General features: G+C 50.0%; 1 protein-coding gene across 1 annotated transcript in view; it reads right to left on the reverse strand.

Moving 5' to 3' along the window:
* The window catches only part of ANO2 (anoctamin 2), a 363,519-nt gene extending 353,453 nt beyond the window's left edge, over nucleotides 1–10,066 (reverse strand). The window contains exons 1-3 of the mRNA XM_050747557.1: nucleotides 10,025–10,066; nucleotides 9,243–9,485; nucleotides 7,679–8,005 (exon numbers count right to left, since the gene is read on the reverse strand). Of these exons, the coding sequence (XP_050603514.1) occupies nucleotides 7,679–8,005; nucleotides 9,243–9,485; nucleotides 10,025–10,066 (612 nt within the window). The remainder of the gene's footprint in view (nucleotides 1–7,678; nucleotides 8,006–9,242; nucleotides 9,486–10,024) is intronic.
* Nucleotides 10,067–19,353: the final 9,287 nt, after the last annotated feature.

Raw genomic sequence — 19,353 nt, forward strand, 5'->3', positions numbered from 1 at the left:
AGAATTTCTGAAAGCCACCCCCACCTCTTCCTGAAAAGGAGGTGGGAAAGTGGGATGGCAACAGAGCCCGAGAAACAGTGGCAGCTGGTTTTAAGAAAGCAAAGCCTTTGGGAGGCCGAGGCAGGCAGATCACACAGTCAGGAGTTCGAGACCAGCCTCACCAACATGGTGAAACCCTGTCTCTACTAAAAATACAAAAATTAGCTGGGCGTGGTGGCGGGCGCCTGTAATCCCAGCTACTCAGGAGGCTGAGGCAGGAGAACCACCTGAACCCGGGAGGCGGAGGTTGCAGTGAGCCGAGATTGCGCCACTGCACTCCAGCCTGGGCGACAGAGTGAGACTCCATCTCAAAAAAGAAAAAAGAAAAAGAAAACAGAAAGCGAGACAACATTCTGATTTTCTCAGTCCTCTCCACTAAATGGGTCTCATGGGAGGACACGACATCACACACCCAAGATGTCCCCCGGCCACCTTCGGCTCAGTGCTGCAAGTCAGGTTGAGATGCCAGACACCCAGGCTCTGCCAGACCTACAGGGTGAGGAGTCAGGGGTCAGAGACACCTCATGGCATAGGAGGAGGGAGTCTCCTCTCTACAGAGAAAGGATTTGGGCCATTCCTGGATTCGCAACTGATACCAAGACAGAGAGGAGAGCTCCACCTCCCGAAAGCAGTGTGGGCCCCCAGGCTTCCCTGATGGTATGCTGCCCCCTCCAAGAACAGCCCACAGACCTGCTGGAGATGCCAGGCCACACTGACTTTTTATTTATTTTTTTGAGACAGAGTCTCGCTCTGTCGCCCAGGCTGGGGTGCAGTGGCCAGATCTCAGCTCACTGCAAGCTCCGCCTCCCGGGTTTACACCATTCTCCTGCCTCAGCCTCCCGAGTAGCTGGGACTACAGGCACCCGCCACCTCGCCCGGCTAGTTTTTTGTATTTTTTAGTAGAGACAGGGTTTCACCGTGTTAGCCAGTATGGTCTCGATCTCCTGACCTCGTGGTCCGTCCCTCTCGGCCTCTCAAAGTGCTGGGATTACAGGCTTGAGCCACCGCGCCCGGCCCACAATGACTTTTAAAGCCAACTTCTGCTATCAGTTCCCTGGTCCCCCAATCTCAGGAAAGCCAGCCCCTAGCAAGGGTGCACCTGGCCTTTCTGTCATGCCGTCTTCTCCGTTTCCAATGTCAGCTATCTAGCTGCCCACAGGATAAAGTTTGGGGCCATGTCCACTAGGATTTCAGGGCCTGCAAGGCGAGAGAAGGCCTTTAACTCAAAGTCTACAAACACGTCCTCCTGGCTTCCACAGGACTGCCCTGTGCCTGGTTTTCAGACTCCTCTCTCAGGTGCCCCGGTTGACACCCGTGCACGTGAGTCTCTGCCTCTGCCCTGCTCGCTCTCTGGGTCAAAGCAGGAGGTTTCTTTAAGAGAGAGTGGGAGGAGGTGGGCCGACCAGACCTCCCGAGAGCTGTGTCAGAGCCTGTTCAGCTTACCCACTCCCAGTTCCACCAAGACTACAGGAAACTCTCTGGACACTCGAGGCTGGGGCAGCCTCCTGAACTGCTTACATTAGCCTCCCACTCTGACGCGATGCACAGCACCACAGGTGGCCCTCATTTCTATGAACTGGAAGTGAGGGTGCAGATATCTCTGTCACCCGTAAGCATCTCCAAGGATGACTTTAAATGAAATTCTAATCAAATGGTCAAACTAAGAAAGCAAATGTCCATACTTTAAAGACATTTGATAAAATACATTGTCTTTAGAATATGAACATGGGCAATATCAATACATGGAAATATGCACAAAAAATGAAAAAGTGAAATGCCAAATGGGAGGTATGCACCAATTATCATCCTGTCAAAAGCATGCCCAGCTATCAAGGAGAGTGGGAAGTGAATTCTCTGATAGTCAAACAGAGTTCATTGGATGCAAATTCTTTTGATCCGTAAGGCTAAGTGAATCATTTTTAATGGGTCTCTGATAGGAACCCATTTGCTCTCCATTTGCCTTAAAGTTAATGCACCTGGAGCCTAAAAGCTAGCCCAACTCAGAAGGGTGGGTCAGCGGAGCAGGTGGGGACACTGCACCTACGCTTCAGACCGCCACCAGGTGCAGTCAGGCAAGTCGCCCTCTCCTGCGAGGCCCCATTCCAGGCCGCTGCTCACAGCCACGGCCGAGCATCTTAACATGGTGAAAAGTCGTTCAGAACCTCACAGGCTCCAGCTGATGAATCTCCAACCACGGTTTAACACCAACATGGCATGGAGGGAGCGGGGGTATCACAGAACGCTGGCCCCAAAGGAGGCGATGATTCATTCTCCATCCTTTTTTGCAGTGGCACACAATTGGAGGCAACCTAAGTGTCATTATTACGAGGGGAGTGACTAGGTACACGGTGGTGGCTGCAAAACTGCTCACTCATAAAAATAATGGAGTCTGGCCAGGCACTGTGGCTCACCCCTCTAATCCCAGCACTTTGGGAGGCTGAGGTGGATGAATCTCTTGAGGTCAGGAGTTCAAGAACAGCCTGGGCGACATGGTGAAGCCCCCCGTCTCTACAAAAAAACTGCAAAAATTAGCTGGGCATGGTGGCACACACCAGTGGTCCCAGCTACTCAAGAGGCTGAGGCAGGAGGATCACTGGCACCTGGAAGTTGAGGCTGCAGTGAGCTGAAATCACACTGCTGCAATCTAGCCTGGGTGACAGAGTGAGACCTGGTCTCAAAAATAAATAAAAATGAAATAATGGAGTCAATGTACATGCAGAATGTGAATGGATCTGAAAAATAAAGTGCTAGAGAAAAAAGTAAAAAAAACAGAATGGGCTATAAAACAGTACCTTCTATGTAAATTAAGAATGCATACAGTTCTGAGAAACTGTCACCACCAAGAGAAGTCTAAGGACAACTCTGAATAGAAAAATCGGCCAGGCGTGGTGGCTCACGCCTGTCCAGCACTTTGGGAGGCCGAGGCGGGTGGATCACCTGAGGTCAGAAGTTCAGGACCAGCCTGGTCCACATGGTGAAACCCCATCTCTACTACATATACAAAAATTACAGGTAGTCGCCTGTAATCCCAGCTACTCGGGAGGCTGAGGCAGGGGAATTGCTTGAACCCGGGAGGCGGAGGTTGCAGAGAGCCGAGATGGCGCCATTGCACTTCAGCCTGGGGAACAAGAGCAAAAACTTCATCTAGGGTAGGGTAGGGTAGGGTAGGGGAGGGTAGGGTAGGGGAGGGGAGGGGAGGGGAGGGGAGGGGAGGGGAGGGAAGGGAAGGGAAGGGGAGGGAAGGGAAGGGAAGGGAAGGGAAGGGAAGGGAAGGGAAGGGAAGGGAAAGGGGAGGGGAGGGGAGGGGAGGGGAGGGGAGGGGAGGGGAGGGAAGGGTCGCAGCAGGTTAAAAAAAAAAGGCAGCAGTAAGGAAAGTGTAAATCTGTAAATCTGAAGAAAGTGTAAATCTTAGTTAATGATAATGTGCCAATATTAGTTCATTAATTGTAACAAATGTATCCTATTAATGTAAAGTGTTAATAATACAGGAAACTGGGAATGGGGTAGATGGAAACGCTGTACAGTCTTCCGATTTTTCTGTAAGTCTAAAACTGTTCTACACAATAAAGTCTTTTTTTTTTTTAATTAAAAAACAAACACTATATCTTTTCCAGAATGATGACGCCTTGGAATGACTGCCTGCGAGGCAGCAAGCAGAGCAGTGTCAGGGGGAGATTTAAACAGATAACCCACGAGTTCTTGTGCAGACCAGTGATAGTAATATACCATATGGTTGAAAAGTAGGGTAAACTCAACCTTTTGCATTCGAGGTCCCAACCCTGATCATAATAACCACCTTTTGGAAGACAGAGACAACACTGCCAGACAGTAGGCCACAATAAGAGGTGGAGGCTCTGATGACAGGGATGCTGGGGGAGGCTGCGCGAACTGGAGTAGCCTCATGCAAAAGTGTTGAGTGGCCTTGAAGCCATGGGTGGGGGCTGGGAGGGAGGAGTCTGGGACAGGAACAGGAACAACAGGAACAACTACCCAGGACCCCAGTCTAACACTGGTCGGTCCCAAGAGCCATCTCTGTGCCCTCCAAAGCAGGGAACATCCGACAGAAACCAGAATGAAGCATGGTGGAGAGACGGGGGCAGTCGAGATGGGCAATGGTGTTGATTGTAGCATTAAGGGTGGACAGGACCATTACATTTTAATTTCAAATCCACAGTGAATAATTTTTAGTGTATGTCCCCAATATTTCATTGTACACGCTAAGAAAAAAAAAAGTATGCATTGTTGAACTGAAATTCAGATTTAACTAGGCATGCTGCATTTTTGTTTGCTAAACCTGGCAACTGTAAATAATAATAATAGCAGTAATATTCATTGTTAGTGTTCTAGGTACGTTATTTAGTTACCTTGTTTCATCTTCATAACCCACTGAAGAAGGTACTGTTATTATTATTCTCTCTTTTTTTTTTTTTTTTTTTGGAGACAGAGTCTTGCTCTGTCACCCAGGCTGGAGTACAGTGGTGCAATCTCGGCTCACTGCAACCTCCACCTCCAGGGTTCAAGCAATCCTCCTGCCTCAGCCTCCAGAGTAGCTGCGACTACAGGTGCGCACCACCACACCCAGCTAATTTTTGTATTTTTAGTAGAGACAGGTTTTCACCATGTTGGCCAGGCTGGTCTCAAACTCCTGACCTCAAGCAATCCACCCGCCTCACCGTCTGAGATGAATGCTGAGATTACAGATGTGAGCCACTGCACCCTGCCCTGTTATTTCCTTTTTATAGACCAGGAAGCTTTACCAAAAGGGTAAGGTAACCTGCCCAAGGTCATGAGCTAGTAAGTCAGGCCTGGAATGTGAACATATGTAATTGGCCTTAAGAGCTCACCCTCTTGAGCACTGCTTCCCAACTGAGCAGCTGAGTGAAGCCCTGGCCTCTGCTCCCTCAGACCCAACAACAGAGGTATGCACTACAGCTCCCACACTGGTAAGCTCCTGGAGCTCAGAATGCATCTTTACCATGGACACACCATGTTAGCAGATCCCAGGTGGAGCCACCAAGTGAGCTTTGGGTTTCGAAAAGTGAAATCAGCACTCCAACAGCAAGGAAGCCTAAAGCATCCCTGGGAGCACTCTCTTCCTACATGGGTGGAAAGCAGAAGAGTGTCTTCTGCCTTAAGGGTCTGGCAAAGCAGCACAGGCTGGCACCACGAGGCATGAGCCAGGCCACATGCCATTCTGCCTGGGGACCGGGGAAAGGAAAGGATGTATGACCTCTGGGGATCCCTTCCAGTTTGAGGAGAGCATTGACTTGACTCTTTTTTTTTTTTTTTTTTTTTTTTGAGGCAGAGTCTCCCTGTGTCACCCAGGCAGGAGTGCAGTGGCACGATCTCGGCTCACTGCAACCTCTGCCTCCTGGGTTCAAGCGATTCTTCTGCCTCAGCCTCCCGAGTAGCTGGGACTACAGGCAAGCACCACCATGCCCGCTGATTTCTTTGTATTTTTAAGAGAGACAGAGTTTCACCATATTGGCCAGGCTGGTCTTGATCTCTTGACCTCATGATCCTCCCACCTCGGCTCCCAGAGTGCTTGGATTACAGGCATGAGCCACCGCACCCAGCCAACTTAAATCTTATAAGGCAGACTTCTGATGAAAATGGCACCTCAAGCCTCAGCATGACACCTTTTAAAATCATCATGATAAGCATTTATTAAGCACCTACTATGTACCAGACGTTGTGCTGGAATTTTCATTACCCCATCTAATGATGAGGCATGTTTAAGTATAATCCAGCAAGGCATCTATTATTTTGCAGATAAGGGACCTGAGGCTCAGGGAGGTCACTCATATACTCAGCTGACACTTATTAAGCACCTATATGTGCCAGAGTCTGTCCCAGGTGCTGGGGATGTGCAGCGAACCAAACAAGATCTCTGCCTTTATGGAGCTAATGGGAGCACAGATAAAAAAACAAACGAACAAACAAAAGCCCATCATTGTTATTCCAGGTAGCAATGCTAAGTGTGATGAAGAAAAGTAAGGCAGGATTGAGGGACAGAGAGGGACGAGGTGGAGGTATTTTGGCTAGGATGGTCAGGGAAGGTATCTGGAAGAAGATGACATTTGAGCAGGGACCTGAAGAGAGGGAATGTGATGCACAGGTCTGAGATAGAGTGCCTAAAGCAGAGAGGGCAACAGCACAAAGACCTGACAGGTCAAGGTGACCAGCCCACACCCAAGATGAGGCCCATGACCTGGAGAAGGGTAGGGAAGGTGGGAAGGGTAAGAATGAGTTTGGGGGAGATGGCAAGAGAAGGTCATTTTTTCTTTTCTTTTTTTTTTATTTTTTTGAGACAGAGTCTCGCTCTGTTGCCCAGGCTGGAGTGCGGTGGCACGATCTCAGCTCACTGCAAGCTCTGCCTCCCAGGTTCACGCCATTCTCCTACCTCAGCCTCCTGAGTAGCTGGGAATACAAGCACCTGCCATCACGCCCAGCTAATTTTTTGTATTTTTAGTAGAGATAGGGTTTCACCATGTTAGCCAGAATGGTCTCGATCTCCTGACCTCGTGATCCACCCGCCTCGGCCTCCCAAAGTGCTGGGATTACAGGCGTGAGCCACCGCGCCTGGCAAGGGAAGGTCATTTTTAAAGGATCAGTGTGGTGTGGATAAATGGATGGACGGATGGATGGATGGATGGATGGATGGATGGATGGATGGATGGATGGATGGATGGATGCATGGATGCATGGGTGGGTGGACAGATGGATGGATGAATGGATGGATGGGTGGATATGTGTATGAATGGATTTCCATAGATGCCCTTGCACTGACAGCAGGTGTGAGTATCCGTAGCTTATAGGTTGAAAAAATACGTCCAATGTCCCAACTGAGTTTCCAAATATATCTCAAATCAGCTCCCTCGGGGGTCCCAGACAAGCTCATTCCTTAGTGAAGGAGATTGATATAGAGGAATTTTATTCCAAAATTCAACAAGGAAACTAGGTCTTCTTCCCAAGGAAACCATATGGAGAAGGCCACCAGATGTGGCCTGAGAATGTCAAGAAGAAATTTCTTGCCTTTAATGTCTAACTAGGCCAACTCCCAACTCCCACAGAACAGATTGGCACACCACCATCACCCCACCACTACTACCTGGAATCCCCCAGGCAGGACCACTAGCAATATAAGACTGTTTCTAAAGTCCTTGGGCAAGAAAATCTGGTTTCTCCAGGCCCAGCACGGTGGTTCATGCCTGTAATCCCAGCACTTTGGGAGGCCGAGGCAGGCAGATCACGAGGTCAGGAGATCAAGACCATCCTAACATGGTGAAACCTCATCTCTACTTAAAAAAAACACACAAAAAATTAGCCGGGTGTGGTGGCGGGCACCTGTAGTCCCAGCTACTCAGGAGGCTGAAGTAGGAGAATAGCAGGAACCCAGGAGGCAGAGCTTACAGTGAGCTGAGACGGGGCCAATGCACACCAGCCTGGGTGACAGAGTGAGACTCTATCTCAAAAAAAAAAATTAAAAGAAGAAAGAAAGAAAATCTGGTTTCTCCAGCAGAAAAAAATGTCCACCTGCCGAATAAAGCCAAGGCTCTCTGTCAGGTGCACTCTCACTAGGAGCCTGGTTCTGCGGTGCCACTCCATCTACAAGTCCCCGGCCACCCGCATGACTCACCTCCAAGTCCTTCTCAAGCTCCAGTCCAGCCTCCATCAGATTGTGCTCAAATTCCTCCCGCTGCTCCTTCCTCTCCTCCTCCAGGGCATCGAGCGGCCCCAGCTCAATGTCACCTGGGCCCCCAGCATGAGGCTCCTTGCCTGTCTCCCCATTGGAGACGATAGCCAGCGAGTGGCCAGGGAAGCCTTGGGCCAGGTGCATCCCACGTTTCCGGTAGTGGTAGGCGAGCACATAGTCGACCTTCCTCTGATTGTCATGGAAGTGCATGCGGCTAAGACGGGCTTCCAAGGACACAGGCTCATTGGCATCCAGATAGTTGTTGATGACCTGGCCAGAGAAAGGAGAGGCAGGGCAAGGTCTGGTGAGTAAGGGCTGAGAGCAGAGGAGGCTGATCTATGCTCTGGGCTCAGGGAAATGGACTCAGAAGCAAGCCCCTCAGGCCCAGAGGCCCCCAGTGCCTCCAGTAAAAGGACCAAATGGCCTAAGTTAATCTGTCATGCCAGCTTGCAAAGCCCTCCACCCACCTGTTGACAGTCTGGGCACTGGTGCCTTCACACATGCTCCAGCATCCATGCACACACACACACTCACACACAGACTGTACCTGCAGCAGCAAACCCCTCACAACCGCACCTCCTGCCTCCACACAGAGCCACACGCCCACGCCTGCACACACACATGCAAGCACCTGCAAATGCACACACAGCCACCTCTACCCTTGTCTCCCTGCACCAGCACGCCTGCACCATACAGGTGAAGGGGCCTGTGTACACATGTATCTACCCGAGTGCGCTCTAACACACACACCCCCTTCCACAGGCACCATGGCCCACACACACTCACCTCTTTGCAGATCTGCACCACTGCCTGCAAATACTCTACATATTTAAACACAGAATACTCACAGGCAGGTTCTCTGGATCCATTGGAACAAAGACCAATTTCTAGTCACCTGGCCTGCCCCCTACCCTCCCACCCACGGGAATTCACCAGGCACTATTCACAGCCCCACATCCTCCTCTCCCGCCACTGGTGAGGACCCTGTCAAAGACAGCAGCAGGGAACTGACTTCTGCTCTCTTCCACGCCAGAGGTGGGGAGGTGGAAAGAGGAGGAGGAGAGAGAACACGGTGAAGCAGGGGAGGGACCGGCCTCTCCCCGTGGGTGTTTCCCTGTTTATTACTGGTTTGAAACTCAGCTGCCTCTGCAGCCACCTGAGAGGTCACCTGGGCAACCAGATGAAGCTCCAGGCACAAGGGAGAGACTCAGAGCCACCATAGCAGAGAAGGCTCAGGCTTGCAGGAGGGGACCCAGGGGGTCTACAGACCAATTGGTGGCATCAGCTGGCCTCCCGTGCCTTCTCCTTTCCCGACCCTCCTCTGACCAGAACAGGGCACTGGGAAAGTGTGCCTGACTTGGAGACAGAAGAGAAAAGGCCCTACCCAGGCCTCTCTCTTTCACTCACACACGTGCTCCCAACTGGAGGATGCCCTGGTCCAGAGGCTCCTTGGGGGCCTCAAACAGGGCCGGCCTCTCCCCCGACCCCACCCCTGCCCAGTACTCACAGAGCTGCTGCGGGCACTCTCTCCGCCGCAGGGCTGGCCAGGATCTCGGCTGGAACTGCCCTGCAGACCTGGGGCCCGGGGACCTGGCGTCTGGAGATACTGCTGTCCGTGTTTGGGGCCCTGGCCCCCTCTGGTCCCTGCCTGAGGGCTCAGCCGGCGTGGGGAGCCAGGGAGCAGGGGAATATCTGTGAGAGGGAAAGACAAGGGACGCAAAACAGCCTCAGATAAAGGAAATCCAAGACACTGAGGTACTGAGCGCACTCACACTAGCCCTGAGAGAATGGCCCATTTTGCTTCACAGCTGCCTCCTTGGTTAGTCCCTACAGCCCAGGTTCACGCTGGCCACAGGGGAGGGAGCATGGAGAAGGAAGTGCAGCCCCCAGAATGCATACACACACACACTCACACATACACACACAATGTACACACACACACACACACACTCTCACACATACACATACACACACATACACACTATGTACATACACACATACACACATACACATACACACACACACACATATACACACTATGTGCACACACACAAATGTACACACTCACACACATACACATACACTCATACACGCTCACACACACATACATTCACACACATATACACACATACACTCACACACATATACACACATACACTCACAGCCATATACACACACACACATACACACACATACACACACATATATACACATACATATACACACACACAGCCATATACACACACACACACACACACACACACACACACACACACAGCCTGGAGCCACCAGCAGGAGCTCCTTCGGATCAAGGTTGTCACAATCTCTCATAATCCCCAGACAAGAAAGGGGTGGCATCGAGCAAGCCGGGGGGGGGGGGCGGGGGGGCACTGCCTGGAGAGACACCTTGAATTAATACCAAAGGCTTAGGCTTTGGGCCTCTCCTGTAGGCAGCAGCACCAGCCGGCACCCTGGCCAGCCCCCACCTCCCTCGGGGAGAGAGCAAGGACAGACCAAGAGGGCCCTCTGAACGACGGAACAAAGCACTGTCCTTCAGTGTCCTTTCCGGGCCCTCATACACCTGCTGCCTCTACCCAGGCCCCAGAGGTCTGCAGTCCCTTCTCAGCACGAATGCAGGACCGCTTCAGAAAAAATCCAGTGTCGCCCCCTTAAGGGAAAGGTCCCCAGTAGGTGATGGAATGACGGCATGTTAGAATTGGAGGGAACTGAGGATCAGATACTCCAGCTGCACTTTGCACAGACCCCACTGGAACCGGTGAGTTGCCAAGGTCTCAGGGCAGGTGAGACTCAATCCATCCTCTCCTCTGAGAAACACTTCCTAGCAAAGCAGCACGGCCAGTGCCCAGGCTGAAACCTCAGCTCTGCCACTGGCCAGCTCTATGACCTCTTTGTGCCTGTTCTCCAGCTGTAAAATGAGAATCTCACACTTGCAGGATTGCTGTGAGAATGAGAACAAGAGATAAGTCCTGCAAAGCATCCAGAGTGGTGACGAGCCTGATGGCACGTGATCAAAGGCTGTGATTAGAATCGTCAGTGTTTGCATTTTAACCTCCAAGTGAGCAGAAGTAACACCTTATGCCTCCAACTCAGTCCTAAGCACCTGCTCAGTGAATGAACGAACAAAAGGCAACTCTTCCGGTCTGCTGAAATAGAACTCCTGGCCCTTTGCTAACTTATGGAGCAGTCCCTTAGGTGCTCAGCCCTCCAACACAGTTTAAGGGGGCCTAGAATATTCGGTCCCTGCACTTGACAAACATAATCTCTTTATGAAGATAGAGCTGACATGCAGGAAACACAGTTGTGACCAGCAGAGGAACGCTTTCATCATTCCCTTCTATACTGTGGGCTCTAGTCCACACTGTGGGAGACCAGAAAGACTAAGAAGTCAAAGCCGGCTTCTGGGGTAATTGAGCCGGAGCTGGGTCCTGGAGGGTGGGTAGCTTCTGAACGGCCGGGAGGCAGGGGAGGCACTCCCTAGGGAGACAGCACAGAAGGGCAGGCGTGGGCATGCCTTGTGGGAGGAAAACGAACACTCAGGACCCCATATCACTCTGCCGAAGGGAAAATATTAAGCTGAAAGCTGAGTCAGGCAAGACGCTGCCTTTCCTTTTGTTCCTAAGCAGACAGCTGCAGATAAAAGGCTAGATAGCTCCACAGGCAGCTACTCTATACTCACCTTGTCCAAAGCGCAAGACGAATACATCATCATCAATTCCCTAACTGCTCCTTTTCTCTTGCAACACGCAGATTCCCACAGACTCCTTCTTTCCCCCGCAGCCTGCTCTTCCCCATTAAATACTGAAGCCCTCAAAATTGTCTTTGGAGAAAGACACAGACCTCTCTCCCAATCACATCCTTAATGTTGGCAAAATAAACTAAATTGGTTGAGGCCTGTCTCCGATATTTTTTGGTTTACATGTGATGGGGATCAGGCTCAGGGCTCTAAAACAGGGGCTTCCTCCCTTGTGCTCCATCTTGCCTCCTCCCACTTCCCTTGTGCCTTTCTGCATACCTGCGCCCCCAAGTGCCTGAGAACAGAACTTGGAACTGAAGGACTCTACCCCAGAGAAGACCTCAAAACCTCTAGATGAATGTTTAAAAAGCTCAAGACCACTGGATACGTCATGGGGGAAATGATAAAGATGATGTTCACTCAAGGGCCACCCTGCCCTGGCAGCTACATTCAAATTTGCACCCATGGCTCAGAGTAGCTCAGATTCAAGGGCAATACAAAGCTTTGGTCCGGCTGCTGTCCAGGAACCACCATCCCCTAAAGGTGCCACCTGGAGTTTGAGGCTGACATTCAGGGCCCTCACTAGCCATCGCAGTCGCTCCCCCAGCTCGCTCGCTGACACACAGATCTGGCTGCCTGGGGACTCTGCTTCCCTTCACTCTGCCCCGCAAGTGATTAGAGCACAGCACACGGTTCAGCCATCCCAGCTGTCCTAGCTCGGGAGAGGCACTCCAGGCAATAAAGACACAAGGGAGCCAGCTTCAGACGTGAGAGGAAGGCCAAGGGGAACGTGAGTGATGCCTGCCCTCAGGAAGGGTGGGGCAGGTAAGCATGCACCTTGAGAACTCCCTAAGAAGCTTAGAAGAGGTGAATGAGGTCAATGAGAAGGAAAGGCCATCGTACCCAGCCTGTGGAACACGTCACCCATTTGGGAAGAATCTTGCCTTCATTCACCATTGCCTTGGCTCTCCTTCCACGCTGCCTTGAACAACAGATCCTTGGGTGACCACAGTGCCATGAGGGTGGGGGCATGGCTTACCCATGTCTGGATTGAGGAGATGGATGTTCTCAAGGCTGGGGCCTGGGCCTTTCTCCACGTGCCAGCTCTCTCCCTGGGCACTCTCAATCACTCCACAGACCTTCATTGTCACCTATTGCTGACGACATCTGCAGGCACCAGGTCCACACATTCCCCTGCCTGCTCAGCGTCTACACTTGGATGTTTCCCAGCCCCTCAAAGTCAACATGTCCAAATCCAAACGTATGATCTTCAAAACAGGATTCTTTTTCAGCATTTCCTGCTCCTGCAAATGCTCCACCAAACATTCAGTCGACATGCCGGAAATCTAGAAGCAGTCTTGATAGCCATTCTTCCTCATGACCCATATCCAATTTGATATCAATCCTATAAACTTTACCCCTGAAATATCTGCCAAACCCCTCTGTTCTTTGCCCCTCTATAGTCCCACCCTAGTGCCAGCTCTCAGTCTCCTTCACCTGGAGGACAGTGATGCCCTCCTAACAGGTCTCCCTGCTCCCTGTCCCTGTTCCCCACGAGGCAGCCAGGGGTCCTTACAAAACATCCATCTGGCCATGACACCCTCAAGAGCAGAAACTTATGGGGCTCCCATGGCTTTCCGGCTGGGACCCTGCATACTGCCCCCCCAGTCTCCACCCCCTCGCTCCTGCTGGCTCCCTGGGGTCCGCCATACAGCTCTGCTCTAGCACACCATGCTCCCCAGCCCAGCATCCTACATGCATTCTTCCCTCTGCCTGGACCATTCTTCCCTACACACTCCTCAACTAGTTGTGGGCCACCTATTTTTTTTTTTTTTTTTTTTTTTGAGACAGAGTCTCGCTCTGTCGCCCAGGCTGGAGTGCAGTGGCGAGATCTCTGCTTACTGCAAGCTCCGCCTCCCGGGTTCACGCCATTCTCCTGCCTCAGCCTTCAGAGTAGCTGGGACTACAGGCACCCGCCACAACGCTCGGCTAATTTTTTTTTTTTTTTTTTTTTTTTTTTTTTTTTTTTTTTTTAGTAGAGACGGGGTTTCACTGTGTTAGCCAGGATGGTCCCGATCGCCTGACCTCGTGATCCGCCCGCTTTGGTCTCCCAAAGTGCTTGGATTACAGGCGTGAGCCACTGCGCCCAGCTGGGCCACCTACTATTTTGGTCCTTAGGGACCCAGAAAATCCAAAGCAATCCATTCTTGTTTCAAAAAGCTGCTAATCAAGGTGTAAGACCAGAATATTCAGATACTACTAGCAAAGCTAATTTCCTTCCAACCTAGACATGAGTAAGGTTCCACAAGCTGGGTGGTGCAGGATTGGGAGGAGGTGCAGGCCACAAGGACCCATGTGATGTTGTCGGAGGAAGGCCTCACCACCAGCACCCTGCCCCAAGACAAGCCCTTTCTCTGAGCTTAGTTTTTACTTCCATGATTGGGGAAAGGGGGTCATTATTATATGTTTTTCTCATAAAGTGGGTGTGATGATACAGTAAGAGAAAAGATTAACACTCCTTGGAAGTACATGAGCTATGAACAATGCACAGGATAATTATCAAACCCTCCTTCCTCTGTAGGGTGAGAACAGAACTTGGAACAGAAGGACTCTACCCCAGAGAAGACCTCGAAACCTCTAGACGCACGTCTAAAAAGCTCAAGACCACTGGATACGTCACGGGGGAAATGATAGAGATGATGTTCACTCAAGGGCCACCCTGCCCTGGCAGATGGAGGAGGTGCTGCCTCCTTCATCCGTCTCTTCTCCACTTCATTCCAGTTGCTCTGCTTCAAGTCCCTGGAATTCCCTTTCTCTCCCAGCCCACTGCCTGCTCACCATCCACTTCTTCCTGGAAGCTTCCCCAGACTAAGCAGGAGAAGCACTGGCTGTCTGTCCCCACCATTAGTACAAGTGGATTTACTCATCAGAGATGACCACACACTTTTTAATCCTTTAGGTACAGTCTTGGCTGTTTCATATCAGTAGCCTCAGGCAAGACCTCTGTCCATTCTAATTGGAGCCAACCTCACCACCATGCAGGACTGCAGGTACCTTAGGTCACTCTACAGAGGCAGATGAAGAAGGGGCAGGATCAGAGACATTGAGAGAAAAGAACAGAGACTGAAAGATGGAGAGGCCCAATCTCAATGAAAAAATAAGTGAAGCCTGTTTTCAGAGTCTCCCTGCACCAGTCCTTTCGAAATCTCCTTCCTGAGCCTGCCCAAAGCCCCTCCTCAGCTTCTGTGCCCCGTATTCCACCCTCCCCTGTCCATCTACCATCAGGGCTTCCAACGACCGTTTCCTCATTTAACCACTGGCTCTGTTGCTAATCAGCTAATTTACACCAAAGTACAAACAGCCCATGCTGATGTCCTGTTACTGGTAAAAAGCATTTTGAAAACATTAAAGGGTTCTGCAGATGGCAGGAGCCCACATGCTGATGAGGCAGAGGTCATAGCCCGAAGGCCTCATCTCTAATGGGTTGAGGGGAAGGGGGCTGAAAGGCAGGAGTTCTGGCTGGGACCTCCAAATAATGCTACATCCCCAGACAGTCTGGCAGGAGCCTTCAAGGTCACTGCATAGGCCGAGAGCTAGAAAGGCCCTTCTGAACAGGGGAGAGGGGCAGGCACAGAATGTGGAGAGCTGGTAAGAGTGAGAGAAGCTCGGGCATGTAGCTGACAGTGGAAACACCAAAGCCAAGGAGACCAGGAGACACAGGCAGGAGCAAGACAGGGCCAGATTGTGCAGACAAAAGGCAGAAAGTGAGCTCACTAGGCATGGAGCGGGGGGCAAAGTGAGTCAGCAGGGACCTAGGCAGCTTCCAGAGCCTCCAAGAGAGACCAGCAGCAGGAGTCATATCCAGTTAAGGTGTCCCGAGGGAGCTGGACTTCCAGACAGTTGGGCTTTTCCTCTGAGTTTCCCTCTTGGCATCATTACTGTCTCATTCCTAACTCTTGGCGGCTGAAGTATGAAGGGCCCTGAAATGAGGGGCCACCTCTGTCCCCAACCTCCCAAAACCACTGCTTCCAGCAAAACCAGACAGGCCCAGGGCTGCCCTGCGGGGAGACAGAGCATCTGCACTGTCTCCCAGGCTTCTGTACTAGTCTACTTTCCTTCCTCACTAGTCTGCTTTCCTTCCTCACTAGTCTACTTTCCTTCGTTACTAGTCTACCTTCTTTTCTTATTAGTCACTTTCCTACCAGTCTTCCTTCCTTACTAGTCTACCGTCTTCCCTTATCGGTCTTCCTTCCTTGTGATTACCTAGGGCTTGATAGAAGGAACCACATTTTGTTTAGCTTAAACTCCAAATGTTTTATATAATGCCAGGCAAGTTAAATGGGTCTGCAGTGAATGAACAGAGATGTGGAATATTGCATATATATCATCCCCACCCCAACCTCCTAAAGAATGGTCAGTTGCTGTGCTTGGAGCCTGGCATGATGGTGTGGGTAACGGGGGCATAGGGAGAAGGCAGCAGTGGATGAGTGTTGGGAGATGAAGTGGTCCAGACAGGTAGGTGCGGACTCGATCATGAAAGACCCTGTATGTCATATACAACAATTTGGTCTTCATCCTAAAAAGAGTAGGCAGCCATGGTCCTGCTGAAGGCATGCCCTGGTAGGAGCCTCAGAGAGACCTGGGTGCTTTCAGATTTGAAGGCCCTCCCCCTGAACCCCTCCTCAAGTGCCCTGGTCACTTCCTTTCAGTTAGAATCAACATTTACACCCAGGTCTCATCCTGCTTACTGCATGAATTGGACCCAGGACAACAGCCAAAATTTGAAGTTCCTAGCTTAAAATTTGGGCCCAATGGTCCTGCTGATTACCCCACCCCTTGCCCCAGAAGTCCTGTGGGAAAGCACTTTCCTCAGCTTGTGTGTGCAGCCACAGTAAGAAGACTGCCCTCCACTTCCCTCCACACACACACACATAAAATCCATTTGCAAATCTGCCTCTTGGGCTCTGCTTGTCTTATAGCCTTGGCCCAGAATTAGCCCTCTCTCTTCAATGCACAAGCCCCCCTTTCCTGATGATGCCACCACCACAGTTTGCAGCCTTGCCTTGTTCCCCTTTGATAGAAGTAAGCTGGCCTCCCTACTACTAATCTTGCTTCTCTTCCATCCTGGGCTCACACCACAGCTACCATTACCATTTTGAAACAATCTCACCAAGTTATTCCCATTCTGTGGCTTCCTACTCTTCTTAGGATGAAGACCAAATTGTATATGACATACAGGGTCTTTCATGATCGAGTCCGCACCTACCTGTCTGGACCACTTCATCTCCCAACACTCATCCACTGCTGCCTTCCCCCTATATCCCCATTGCATACACCATCATGCCAGGCTCCAAGCACAGCAACTGACCACTCTTTGGGAGGTTGGGGTGGGGATGATACATATGCAGTATCTCACATCTCTGTTCATTCATTGCAGACCCATTTAATTTGCCAGGCATATATATAAAACATTTGGAGTTAAAGCTAAACAAAATGTGGTTCCTTCCATCAAGCCCTAAGTAATCACAAGGAAGGAAGACCTATAAGGAAAGAAGGTAGACTAGTAAGGAAAGAAGGTAGACTAGTAAGGAAAGAAGATAGACTAGTAAGGAAGACTGGTAAGAAAGTGACTAACAAGAAAAGAAGGTAGACTAGCAAGGAAGGAAGGTAGACTAGTGAGGAAGTAAGGTAGACTAGTGAGGAAGGAAAACTAACAAGGAGATAATCTCCAGAATGGGAGGAGAGTCAACATGGAAGTATGAAGAAGGATCCATGGAAGCAGAAGCCCTCAGCTCAGACTAGAGCTGTCAGGGAGGCTCCCAGAGGACACGGTTTTTGCATGCATCTAGAAGAATTAACCAGGCATCTACCAATGGCCAAGGGAGGAAAGGAGACTCCACGAAGAAAGGCAGTGATTGTATGATCCATTGTAATAGGCCTCGGGCCTGGCTGGTTGAGATCATGGCCCTCCTGAGAGCAAGGACTGCCAGCCTCCTCACCCTCCTTTTCTGCCTGCAGAGTCCCCAAAGAGGGCCAGCTACGTGGTGGGATTTGAGGGGCACAGAAAGGGCCCCATCTGGTGTATAGTGCACACTTCTTAACATAGCCTACAAGGCCCATGGGAAGTCTTGTCAAACTTCCCAATGTCATCTCCTGCTAGTGACTCTCCACTTGTGCACACACAGCCACACATGCACAGAAACTCCAGAGAAAATGAACTGCCTGCAGCTTCCAGAAGGTGATCTGCTTTGTTATTTGCCCTTCTGCCTCTAAACTTCTCTCCCCAACCACATGACCACCCCAAATTCCACTCTGTTAACAAGGTTCACAATTTATTATAATGTGAAAAGATTTTAAGCAAGAGAACAACATAATTAGATTACATTAGAAAGATGGCCCCAGCTATAGTGAGGATAAATAAGGTGCCAGGAGAAGGATGGATAAATGCATGGATGGGTGGGTGGATGGACAGGTGGGTAGGTGAATAAATGGATGGACAGATTTCTAACTGCTTTTCTGATACAGGTACCCTTTACAAAATTCACAAAATTTTATTTCACTGGTCACACCACTACTCAAAACTTCCCTTGTCTTGAGGCTTATAAACAACTTGGCATTCAAAGACTTACACAGCTGGCTGTTACGTGTCTCTGCTGCCAAATCCTTCCATCAGACAAGAACATTCCTCTTTAGTCAAACCTGTCCCCAGACTAATGCTCACTTTGTGCCTCCACCTATGCAGTTACTTCTGTTTGGCATGTCCTCTCCACTAATCTAAGTCATAACCAGTTAAAGTCCTACTCCTATACCAAGCCTTCCCTAACCACTAAAGGAAGTCCTCTAGAAGTTCAGAAGATTTGCCTTTTATATCTTTGTATTCCTAGCACAGGACTCTGGATGCAATAAGAGCTCTAAAAGCTTTTGGAGGTAACGATGTAGGGAATTGAGGAATCCTTTCTTATGAGTGAATTTTGAAACAGGATGGATTCCCCTGTGCTAAACTGAACATAGAACTGCCCTGCTAATAACAACTACAACACTAATCACCAACACCTTACATGTGTCAGACACTGTTTTAAACGCTTTACATGTATCACTTGATGTAATCTTCACGATAACCCTGAGGTAAGTACCACTGTTGTTACCATTTTCTGATGAAGCAACTGAAGCACAGAGAGGCCAGGTAAGTTGTCCAAGACCACCAGCACACTCAGTTTACACTTTTCACCACTAAGCAATGCTGTGCAAAAGGAAGATGAATGGCCAACATTACTTGGCAAATCCCTTTCTGACTGGACATTCTTAACATCCCTCACCCTTTAAAAAGGCCTTTTTACAAATAGCATTTATAGTCAACGATCAGGCTCAAGATCTTAACAGTTAAGACCAAGAGAATAAGAGAGAATTATCTGATTGAGAATGTGATCAAATAAGAAATTCATTTCAGGAGGTACTTCTCTCAATGACAAAATTTACAAATTGGGACTTGGATGAGTTGCCTAAATGAAACCTACTCACCGGCAGCCCATCCTACACTGTAGTTTGGAGTGTGGCTGATGAGATTAAGGTATAAATGCCCCTCCTTATATGTCATGAGGAAGTAGCCAGTATACAACATAAAATTGGTCAAAACTGGTCTGTTCACTCATTATCACCTGTTGTGCAACAGATTTGCTCTGTTTGCTTTTCCATTGACATCCTGGGTATATCCAATGGGTTCCCTCCGTGTCCCTCGTCACTCTCCACCACCCATAAACATCTCCCGTCTCCTCTTCCTGGGTGTAACCAAGATTAATGATATCTTTCTTATTCTCATCTCTCCGAAGAAGAAACAGGTTTCTTCTACCCAAAATGGACTGGGACT

Source organism: Macaca thibetana, chromosome 11, assembly GCF_024542745.1.
Source record: "Macaca thibetana thibetana isolate TM-01 chromosome 11, ASM2454274v1, whole genome shotgun sequence".
NCBI classification, from domain to species: domain Eukaryota; kingdom Metazoa; phylum Chordata; class Mammalia; order Primates; family Cercopithecidae; genus Macaca; species Macaca thibetana.